The sequence below is a fragment of the Phyllopteryx taeniolatus genome, chromosome 4 (genome assembly GCF_024500385.1).
Source record: "Phyllopteryx taeniolatus isolate TA_2022b chromosome 4, UOR_Ptae_1.2, whole genome shotgun sequence".
NCBI lineage: Eukaryota > Metazoa > Chordata > Actinopteri > Syngnathiformes > Syngnathidae > Phyllopteryx > Phyllopteryx taeniolatus.
The window spans coordinates 12,987,509-12,999,717 of record NC_084505.1 but is presented as its reverse complement, the minus strand read 5'-3'; the positions used below and the strand labels follow the sequence as shown (position 1 = coordinate 12,999,717).

The following is a 12,209-nucleotide window of genomic DNA, read 5'->3' as shown; positions in this document are numbered from 1 at the left end:
ATTTCATGTGACCTACAAAAAAGGATCTTAAACACAGAAATGTTGGTCTTCTGAAAAGTATTGTTGAAGGATGGTATCTCTCCGCCAGTCCTTCGCGTGTTCGTTGAATTTCGGATAATGAGAATGTTGGAGTCCGAATCAGAGACTGGAAATTAACTTCTTTAAGATCTTTTATTGCAGAATATTCTGGGTACAAATGTTCTACAGGCAAAGGCTGCAGCTGCACAAAATGTGCTCAAATGTGCGCTTTCTCAGCGTTTAGTGCGAGATTATATACAGTGTTCAGGGCGGTGTTTAAAGCTTGAGCAGGGTGGATCCAAGGTCACAGCATTATCTCTTGTTGGGACAAAACATCCTGTTTTGCGGCTGACATGTAGTTTTCACAGTTACGTGATTATCAGAACATTTTAATACTGAGGTTAGGTTACACAACATAACCGTGCACAAATAAGTCTATGTATGATCAGGACATCAGTATATCACGTGCGAGGGCCTTCAGTATATTAAAGTAATATGCAGAGAGTAATTTGTTGGGCCTCCTTTTGCATTAATTACAGCATCAAGGCTGCGTGGCATGGTGGTGATGAGCCTTTGGCACAGTGCAGGTGTTATTGTAGCCCAAGTTGCTTTGATATTGGCCTTCAGATCGTCTGCATTTCGGGTTTTCTGTTCCCTTCTGTTCGGTTCCCTTCAAGATGGCGCCTACCCGTATGGTCTCAAGTATTGTCTATGTTTTTGTGTTTTTTGTTCATGTTTGGAGACATTACGCGACTCACTTACACAATGGAAGACTTTCTAAAAATTAGGGAGTCTACCCCGGACTTTCTTTCATCAACTTTCGTGACTCCACTTAGTTTTTTCCCCGCGTTACTCACCCGGGGGCGGTGGACCAACGAAGCAAAGATAGACTTCAAAGCTCTCTAGATTGCACAGACTGGAGTGTCTTTGAAAATTCAGCTGGCAGCCTGGATGAATATGTGGATACTGTCACATCCTACATCAGTTTCTGTGAAGAGGAGTGTGTACCAAAAAAGTCATTTCGTACGTTCAGGCGGGTTTTCTGGCCAATCAAGTACTGTTATTCCGTGGCTATTAAACCAGGTATTGGTAGTTTTGGTTTTGTGGGCAGGTCCCAAAGCCTGCTGGAAAATAAAGTCATTGTCTCCAAAACGCTCGTCGGCAGCAGGAAGCATGAAGTGCTCTAAAATTTCCTGGTAGACACCTGCATTGACTGTGGACATGATAAAAGACAATGGACCCACACCAGCAAATGACATAGCTCCCCAAACCATTACTCACTTTGGAAACGTCACACTGGACTTTAAGCATCTTGACTTTTGTGCTTCTCCAATTTTCCTCCAGACTGTGGGACCTTGATTTCCAAATGAAATGCTAAATTTACTTTCATCTGAAAAGAGGACTTGGGACCACTGGGCAACAGACCAGTACTTTTTCTCCTTAGCCTAGCACAGATGCTTCTGATGTTGTTTTTGGTTCAGGAGTGGCTTGACTCATAGAATTCTACAGCTGTAGCCCATGTCATGCAGACGTCTGTATGTGGTGGTGCTTGATGCACTGACACCAGCTTCAGTCAACTCCTTATGAAGCTGCCCCAGATTTCATACATCAGTCACCTTTCGGTGAAATTCACCGTTCTCAACTCAAAATAGGCCATTTACGTAAATCGTATAGATCCGATGAGGTTTTCCTTGGGGGGTCACCGTCGCTGTCGTCATAGGCTGTTTCGTACACCCTGAACGCTGGCAGCTAGATCAATTCCACCCATGCACCATCCACACACAGATGTAATTTCTGAATATTACTCCGCGGCGAACTAATGTGCGAGCGCATCAGCCCGAGGTTCCACCTGTGTGCTCGAGACCTGCTTTGGATAAGTCTCAGGAGTTGATGAGACCAGAAAAAAAACGCTTCTGCCGCTTCTGCTGTTAAGAAGTAACGGTACTTTTACTCTGTTACTATGATCTAAATGTTGCTTATGTCAGTTATTGCTTATTTATCAACTATTTCGTGTGCGAGACTACGACTTCGACTTCAGCATTGGGCGCTGTTTGCTCCAAATCCAATTTAAGCACTTGTGACGTTTAAGTCTACTTCACCAATCAAACGACATAAGAAAGTCACATGACCTCACACAGCGTCTTCTATTGGCTATTAACACTAGCTAAGCCAGCCCGGCTGATTGTCGTGCCACCATGTTGGGAACTTCGTCGTTACTATGAAGGCAACGGTCTTGGCCACTCCTGTGAAGAGAGGGGCGGAGCTGTCAACTGATCACCACCTGGTGGTGAGTTGACCCCGGCGGTGGGGGAAGATGCAGTTTCGACCTGGCAGGCCCAAATGTATTGTGAGGGTCTGCTGGGAACGTCTGGCAGAATCCCCTGTCAGCAGGAGTTTCAACTCCCACCTCCGGCAGAACTTCACCAACGTCCCGGGCGTTGTGGGGGACATTGAGTCCGAGTGGACCATGTTCTACGCCTCCATTGCCGAGGCCGGAGCTGTGGCTGTAAGGTAGTATGTGCCTGTCGTGGCGGATATCCCCGAACCCGTTGGTGGACACCGGTGGATATCACCGAAACCCGCGCATGGGAGGAGTTCGGTGAGGCCATGGAGAAGGACTTCCAGACGGCTTCGAGGAAATTCTGGTCCACCAGCTGCCGTCTCAAGAGGGGGAAGCAGTCCACCATCAACACTGTGTATAGTGGGGATGGGGCACTGCTGACCTCGACTCGGGACGTTGTGAAGCGGTGGGGGGAAAAACTTCGAAGACCTCCTGAATTCCACTGAAAAGCCTTCCCATGAGGACGCAGAGTCTGGGGTCTCTGAGGCGGGCTTTCCTATCTCTTGGGTTAAGGTCACTGAGGTGGTTCAAAACCTCCTCGGTGGATGAGATTCGCCCGGAGTTCCTAAAGGCTCTGGATGTTGTGGGGCTGTCCTGGTTGACATGCCTCTGCAACATCGCGTGGCTATCAGGGACAGTGCCTTTGTCACCGATTCTGTTCATAACTTTTATGGACAGAATTTCGAGGCGTAGCGAGCGTCCGGTTTGGTGGCCTCAGTATTGCATCTCTGCTTTTTGCAGATGATGTGGTTCTGTTGGCTTCATCAAGCCGTGATCTCCAACTCTCACTGGAGCAGTTTTCAGCCGAGTGTGAAGGTGACAGGCGGTTCGGTCCAATGTCTACAGTGATGCGGACTTTGTATCGGTCCGTTGTGGTGAAGAAGCAGCTAAGCCGAAAGCCGTAGCTCTCAATTTACCAGTCGATCTACGTTCCTACCCTCACCGACGTGACCGAAAGAACAATATCCCAGATACAAGCGGCCGACATGAGTTTCCTCCGCAGGATGTCTGGGTTCTCTCTTAGAGATAGTATGAGAAGCTTGTTCATCAGGGAGGAGCTCCGAGTAGAGCTGCTGCTCCTCCGCATTGAGAGGAGCCAGATGAGGTGGCTCGGGCATCTGATTAGGATACCTCCTGGACGCCTCCCTGGTGAGGTGCTCTGGGTACGTCCCACCGGGAGAAGACCCCGGGGATGACCCAGGAGACGCTGGAGAGACTCCCAGCTGGAACGGGAACGCCTCGGGATCCCCCCGGAAGAGCTGGATGAAGTGACTAGGGAGAGTGAAATCTGGGCTCCTGCTAAAGCTACTGTCCCCGTGACCTGACCTCAGATCAGCGGAAGAAAATGGATGGATGAATATTTCACTTTGTATGTGGTGAACAGATATAATATACAAGTTTCACTTTTTGAAACAAACTATTGAAATAAATTGACTTTCCCTTGATATTTGAATTTTTTTGGCACATACCTGTATCTTGTTCATGTTGGATGGAATTTATGGAATTCAGTAAATAGGAAGAAACTGCAGTTGACTGTAACTTATAAAGTAGCAGGATCCAAAGCCATGTTGTTGACAGTTACGGTTAGCACATGGGCCTTTTGTTTAATGAAATGGCAAATTACTAAATGTGTCATTGGTATATGATGTTACACTATTTGAAGTTGACACCATTATTGCCATACTTTTGCCTACCCGCCTTGCGGAGGAAAATCTAGCCTGAGGTGTTAACTGATCAGAAACTTACTCAGCGAACTAAACTGTGCTGATTAATTGAAATGTGTATACAATATATTGTAAATCTAATTTGCTTCTCCCTTGGATCTCAGGTTAGTGAAAGGAATGAACTTCTCGGTGGTTGTCTTTGACACTGCGCCCACTGGCCACACGCTACGTCTGCTTAACTTCCCCACCATAGTGGAACGCGGCTTGGGCCGACTCATGCAGATCAAGAACCAGATCAGTCCGTTCATCTCCCAGGTGACGTGGGGCTTGAAAACTCAGACATTCTTTGCTTGAAGATTTCCACAAAATGATCTCACTTCTTCCATTGTTTGTAGATGTGTAACATGCTGGGCCTGGGTGACATGAATGCAGACCAGCTAGCGTCCAAGCTGGAAGAGACTCTGCCTGTCATACGCTCAGTTAGTGAGCAGTTCAAAGACCCAGTAAGTCAGTGGCGATTCAATTGGCGTCTTGGAGTTTACCTAGGGGCCCCGCAAAATAATTTGCAACAAATTGTTGTATCATTTAAAAATAAATAAATAAATCATACCTCCATATGGAGACAGGTCTCTCAATAAAACAAACACTGAACCAATGATGCCTCCCTACCTTAGCTTTGTGGCAAATAAAAGCCCCATGATTCTCACGTATAGTGGGTACGGAAAGTTTTCAGACCCCCTTACATTTTTCACTCTTTCTTATAGTGCAGCCATTTGTTAAAATCATTTAAGTTCAGTGTATTACTCATTAATGTACACACAGCACCCCATATTGACAGGAAAAAAAAACGGAATTGTTGAGGTTTTTGCAGATTTATTAAAAAAGAAGAACCGAAATATCACACAGCCATAAGTATTCAGACCGTTCACTCCTTCGGTATTTCAGCTGTGTGCTTAGGGTCATTGTCTTTTTTGAAGGTGAACCTTCGGCCCAGTCTGAGGTTCTGAGCACTCTGGAGAAGGTTTTCATCCAGGATATCCCTGTACTTGGGCACATTTATCTTTTCTTCAATTGCAACCAGTCTCCCTGTGCCTGCAGCTGAAGAACACCCACAGCATGATGCTGCCACCACCATGCTTCACTGTTGGAACTGTACTGGACAGGTGATGAGCAGTGCCTGGTTTTCTCCACACATGCCACTTAGAATTAAGGCCAACAATTTCTGTCTTGGTATAATCAGACCGAAGAATCTTATTTCTCACGATCTTGGAGTCCTTCAGGTGTTTTTAACCAAACTCCATGCGGACTTTCATGTCTTACACTGAGAAGACGCTTCTGCCGGGCCACTCTGCCATAAAGACCTGACAGGTGGAGGGATGCAGTGATGGTTGACTTTCTAGAACTTTCTCCCATCTCCTGACTGCATCTCTGGAGCTCAGCCACAGTGATCTTTGGTTCCTCTTTACCTCTCTCACCAAGGCTCATCTACCCCGATTGCTCAGTTTGGCCGAACAGCCAGCTCTAGGAAGGGTTCTGATCGTGTGGCTTTCCTAATCAAGTCCAATCAGTATAATCAAACACAGCTGGTCTCCAATGAAGGGGCAGAACCATTTTAAGGATGATGAGAAGAAATGGACAGCACCCAAGTTAAATATATGTCACAGCAAAGGGTCTGAATACTTATGGCTGTGTGATATTTCAGTTTTTCTTTTTTAATAATTGAGCAAAAATTTCAACAATTAAGTTTTTTTCTGTCAATATGGGGGGCTGTGTTTACATTAATGAGGAAAAAAATGAATTTAAATGAATTTAACATATGGCTGAAATATAACAGAGTGAAAAATTTTAGGGGGTCTGAAAACTTTCCGTACCCACTGTATCTCATAAATCTGACATCCATACTTGCTCACATGCATATTTGTAGCACTTTCACACACTATTCTCATGTAGAGTTGTACAGGTGAGGCAAGGCAACCTCAGCAAAATATTTGCAGCTTGGAAGCTACTAACCTCTGGTCAAATATTTCCTTGTAGATGAATCACTGCTTCTACAATGTATAAATGGGCACCATGTCTTTGGCAATGTTCAGAACATTTGACTCCATTACTGCCTACTACCGGGTTCCTTTATTGTCATATGGAAAACTGTGAAATTGGTTTCACTCATGTTGTCCCTTTCTTAGCGGGAAGTAAAATCGCCTGTCGCTTATTTGAAAAATAGTTGCTAGAGGGGTCGGAAAAGTTGCTAAATCTAGCTACCGAATTGCCAAGTTGGCAACACTGACTGTGCTTGTGGAAGCTAGCTCCTCTCTGTTCGCTGTGGGAGATGTGCACGTCAGCTAGCGACGATGGATTAATATTTAATTCAAATTTAAAAAAAAAAAAAAAAAAAAAAAAACTTCCTTTCTATTAAACAGGTCATAAATATTTTGGTTAAAATGTTCCAAAAAATAATTCCAATGGAATTTAGGTGTACACATGATAGTTATGTTTAATTGCCATTAGGATTATTAGGGTATTCTTGTAACGGAGTCTCTGGACCCCAAAAGTTTGAGAAACCTCGCTGTAAGTCACACAAACAGTAGTTGGCATGAAATATTTTAAAATAATAATAATCATTATCATGTTTTTACCTCTGCCGAGCAGGAGATGGTAATGTATTTTTCGTTTAAAGTGAGGGTTTATGTTATCCTATAATACTACTTCTCAACTATTAAGCACATGTTCAGGCATACGAGTTAAACAAAATAAAATGAGTTTTTCATATTTTTCTTACAGTTTGACCTCAGTGTAGGTCTGCGCTCTTTGAGTAATATTATTGTTCCCTATTTTTTTTTTCATAATTAAATATTCTGTTGCACAGTATATTTATCTAAAATAATGTGCCTTATCAGGACACAGTGTTGTTTGTCATTAAGCCATCAATAATCAATCAGTAGTATATCTTAGCATGTGAATTTTCTTTCTGCTTTGCTTGTGTAAAATTGCTTCTGAATATCATACTGAGTGGTGATTTTAGATTAGCCTATTTGAATTCCACCATTTTATGTCTCCATGAAACTTAACCCTCTTTCTTGCCACCCACAGGAACAAACCACCTTTATTTGCGTGTGTATTGCTGAGTTCTTGTCCCTGTATGAGACAGAGCGGCTAATTCAAGAACTTGCTAAGTGCCACATTGATACACACAACATTATTGTCAACCAGCTTGTTTTCCCCGATGCCGAGAGGCCATGTAAAATGTGTGAAGCACGACACAAGATTCAGTCCAAGTATTTGAACCAGGTATGCCATTTGAGTGTGATACAATGCATTCACTGTTTAAAACAGTAGGGACTCTGCACAAGACATCGGGATCTAATACAAGACCTGTATCAGAATGTTTGCTTTCATAGTTATCTTTTTTCCCCCCAATTGTTTCAGTACTATATCTCGTAGAACTGCACTACATCATACATAAAAATACGGCTGTGTGACGCAGTGAAGGTCACCACTGCAAACTACAGTCAAGTCCATAAATATTGGGTCATGAACACGATTCTCATCTTTTAGGCTCCAAACACCACCACAATAGATTTGAAATTAAATGAACAAGCCGTGCTAAATCATGTGAATTGGTGTATAATTACAATAATTTTTATATGTGCCCTCCACTTTTTAAGGGACCAAGAGTAATGGGACTAATTAACAATCATAAATCAAATTTACTCATTTTAATATTTGGTTGCAAATCATTTGCAGTCAATTATAGCCTTAAGTCTGCAATGTATAGATATCACCAGATGTTGGATTTCATCTCTGGTGATCCTCTGCCAGGCCTCAACTGCAACTGTCTTCACTTCCTGCTTGTTCTTGGGGCATTTTCCCTTCAGTTTTGTATTCAGAAAGTGAAATAAATGCTCAGTCAGCTCTTCTTCCGAAGTAGTGGCCTTTATCTACTATCAGTTCGGCCTACTGGTGGGCCATTGCTAATTTACTTAATGACAGCAGCGCACACGGCATGCTGAGGGATTGCATACCCGCAAGTTTGCAAAAGTGACAGAGAATGCATAAACCCTTCTGAAACAATTACAGTACTCCTAAAACCTCTCCAGTTGAAAACAGATGTTTAACGGCACATAATATTGGATGATATGAAAACAAATATGCAAACCTTAGTGATCAAATCTAAACAACTCATGACAAAAAAAAATCTTCAGACACAGTATTGATCAAAATTGTGGATTTTTTTTCCCCTTCGGCAACCAGACCGGACTGTATCCCTCCTCTCACTCAAAGTCAGCTTGAAAAGGCTTCAGCTCACCCACTACCCTGATGAGGAGAAATGTATAGAAAATGGATGAATATGTTTTCAGAAGTGGCACTAGTGCCCCAAAATGTAAACTTGCATTGTGTGTGTTTGTTTGTTTCCAATAGATGGAGGACCTTTATGAAGATTTCCACATAGTCAAATTGCCTCTGTTGCCCCATGAAGTTCGAGGTGCTGACAAGGTCAACACGTTCTCTAAGCAGCTTCTTGAACCCTACAAACCACCTAATGAGTAATTCGCCTCCTTTCGGGACCAGCCCCCCAACCACTCCTCTGACCCAAAGACCACACACCCCTTTGAGCTCCCCCAACTGGCCTCTCACCCATCAGTACTGAACCCCTCATACAAAACGGAGCATACAAAACAGGCACGCTTGAAGTTCAATTTATGGCTTCTCACACCTACATAAGACACATTTAGAAAGCTAGGACAACATACATTGGTGCTGCCTTACTCTCCTGATCATGCATCATATCTGTAGCAGTAATATTCCTACTTTAAAACCTTTAACTGGCTTCCTTTCCTCCATACTGAGCATCGTCCATTTTACAACAGTGCAGTAAATTACACTTCAGCCCTGAAAATAAATCTCACCTGTGTACTATTTTGTCATATTTTTCTCAATCAAGATCATCTATGTTATTACAAGAAAGAGAACCAGAGCAGTTTCATGTTTCATTTCCAGTCCAACACAATCAACACTACTGGCTTTATTTTCCTGACTGGCACAAACCCGGCGAGGCACATGTCGTAACACCGGATAGTCGTAATCCTGCAGATGTGCGCAGCCAGCGTATTTAACAAAAGGGGCTGTCTGCGCTGGTGGGCGTAAACCCAGCCGACTTCATTGCCAATCATAGCTCTTGATTCATTGCTTCCCTTGAAGAGTGGCGCAATGACTGTGTCGCATGCATGATGAGAGTGATCTGGGTGTGACTGGAGCATTGTCACTTGGCCAGTGTGGCAAAAGACTATGGGGGGCCGTTTGTAAAGCTCCTCATGCCAAAAAATAACAACAACATTTTGTCACATTTAACTTCAAAACATATTTAAAAACTGGAGTTACTTTTATGCACATTTACAATATTTGTCAACTTTATAGTTAAATCCAAATAATAAATGTTACACCTAAATCTCAAATCAAAATGTTAAATATTTAACTGTTAAATATTTAACTGTTAAATATATATCTAAGTATAAAATATAAATGTTAAATATATATCTAAATATAACTTAAATGTAAATGTTAAATAAATATAAATCTTATGTAAATTTAAATATAAATCATAAAACTAAATGTTCAATCTATAAAGCTTTAAATATAAATATTAAAACTAAATGTTATATATTTAAATGTTAAATAAATATAATTATAAATATACATGTTAAATGCTAAATCTAAATGTTTATGGTCAAGCTAAATAATGAGCTAATATGCAAATCCACACTGCCAAGAAATGGAAGTACCAAAATAAAAGCTGTGTGTTTGTAGCATCAAAGAAGACAGATGGACCCTTGGAAATATATTATTTCTACTTGAAATGACAGACCAGTTATGGAAACTTTATTTGACGAGTACTTCGAGTGTTTAGTGTCACTTTTATGAAGAAGTGTCGCGTGGAAAACGGGCGGTAGCAGGTCGGAAGAAAAGAGACACCAGCCACAGACTGGTGCTCCCCACTGGCCTGCCCGCCTCAGAGTGCTTGCTCGCCGGCCGCGAGAGAGCCGGACGTCAGCCCTGGAGGTGGATTTGGAAAATCAAGTGGCAATGGGGGTGAGGGGAGCAAAAAAGAACTGTTGCTGCTGCTGCTGTGGGGTTGTTTCACCCGGGCATTACAGCACGTAGTCCCCCCCTTCCTTCCTTGCGCACCCGACTCCCGCGACGTCCACACGAATGGCCGCTGTCTGCTTCGGGTGTGCACCACTGAAGGTGGACGGCGGCCGATGGCAGAGGCACTGCGGCAGATGCCGGTGGCTGTGTTAGCTAGCTAGCTAGCTTCCTTGCTTGAGAAAGGAGGCTGAGGGAGAAGCGGCATCTTCTAGCTGCACCCAGCCATAACCCATTGCAGAGCTGTGGCGAAGCGGCACTTCTTCATGAAAGTAAACGCTCAAAGTACTCATCAAATAAAGTTCCTGTAACTCGTTTGTCTTTTCAGGTTGTGATCAACCTGCATTAGATGTTTTTATACGTTATTTGACACTACAAACAGATTTTATTTTGGTAGTTCTGTTTCTTGGCAGTGTGGATTTGCATATTAGCTAAATAGTTAGTTTGACCTGAAACATTTACAACTCAAATTCCAATGAAGTTGGGACGTTGTTTTGAACATAAATAAAAACAATATAATGATTTGCAAACCATGTTCAACCTATATTTAATTGAAAACACTACAAAGACAAGATATTTAATGTTCAAACTGATCAATTTGATTGTTTTAATAATCCTTAATTGTTTTAATAATCCTTAATTTAGAATTTTATGACTACAACACGTTCCAAACAAGCTGGGACAGGGTCATGTTTACCACTGTGTTATATCACCTTTTCTTTTAACAGCATTCAATAAACGTTTGGGAACTGAGGACACTAATTGTTTTAAATATAGTTTTAAATTTAAGATTTGTTTATATAGAGATTTAACATTTATATATATATTTTACATTTAGTTTTAAGATTTAAATTTACATTTAAGATTTATATATATATTTAACATTTATATACATATTTAACATTTATATTTAGATGTATACTGTATCCATTCCATTTTCCGAACTGCTTATCCTCACGAGCGTCGCGGGTGTGCTGGAGCCTATCCCAGCTGACTCTGGGCGAGAGGCGGGGTACACCCTGAAGTGGTCGCCAGCCCGTCGCAGGGCATAGAGCTGTTTACGTAAAAAGTAAATTACATTGAATCATAGCATCTTGACCACACTAATCTACGTTAATATTCGGCCCCTGAGCAGTCATTTTGTATATCAGTGTAGTCATAGTTCATCTCCCATTAGTGAATTACAAATACCTCGTTCTTTGTCATTGTTGTCAGTTAAACCATTTACACTCACATTCACACCTACGGACAATTTAGACTTTTCACTTAACCTACCATGCATGTTTATGTGATGTGGGAGGAAACCCACGCAGGCACAGGGAGAACATACAACTCTACACAGGCGAGGCCGGATTTGAACCTGTGTCCTCAGAACTATGAGGCAGATGTCCTAAACAGTTGTCCAATGTGTGGACAATAATAATGATAATGATATTAATAATGAACTAATTCGGATGATTTAAGAGATTTGGATTCCCACTCTGCATGTACACTGATCAGATTCACCAATATCACATTCGATCCCCGCACGACAACTTGGTCAAGTTTAGATGGACTTTCTGTACACCAAGATCTTGCACTTGGACGAGAATAAAAATGCATCACTGAAAATAGAGCCCTCATCACCAAAATGTCTCATGCTCCGGGTGGAAGCCAAAGGACACACCCTCGCTGCGCCAATACCACCTAGCTTGGCGCTGACTGGTCTACCATATAGATAAACACACGCAGTGAACCTTGCGCTTGTCCGAATATCAAGATGCGCACCGGCGTATGTTGCGCAATCTACAAGTATAGAGCCTGATATATTATTTTAATGTTATCTAGAATTACACCTAAGCCGGCGGCACGGTGGACGACTGGTTGGAGCGTCAGCTTCACAGTTCTGAGGTGCGGGGTTCAATCCCCGTCCCCGCCTGTGTGGAGTTTGCATGTTCTCCCCGTGCCTGCGTGGGTTTTCTCCGGGCACTCCGGTTTCCTCCCAAATAAAAAACATGCATTAATTGGAGACTCTAAATTGCCCGTAGGCATGATTGTGAGTGTGAATG

At 42.5% G+C, this 12,209-nt stretch overlaps 1 protein-coding gene across 1 annotated transcript in view; it reads left to right on the top strand.

Annotated features, from left to right (window-relative positions):
• Window positions 1–8,937, top strand: part of get3 (guided entry of tail-anchored proteins factor 3, ATPase) — a 12,990-nt gene extending 4,053 nt beyond the window's left edge. Inside the window, exons 4-7 of the mRNA XM_061769628.1 lie at window positions 4,188–4,338; window positions 4,419–4,526; window positions 7,111–7,308; window positions 8,440–8,937. Of these exons, the coding sequence (XP_061625612.1) occupies window positions 4,188–4,338; window positions 4,419–4,526; window positions 7,111–7,308; window positions 8,440–8,568 (586 nt within the window). The 3' untranslated portion in view covers window positions 8,569–8,937. The remainder of the gene's footprint in view (window positions 1–4,187; window positions 4,339–4,418; window positions 4,527–7,110; window positions 7,309–8,439) is intronic.
• Window positions 8,938–12,209: the final 3,272 nt, after the last annotated feature.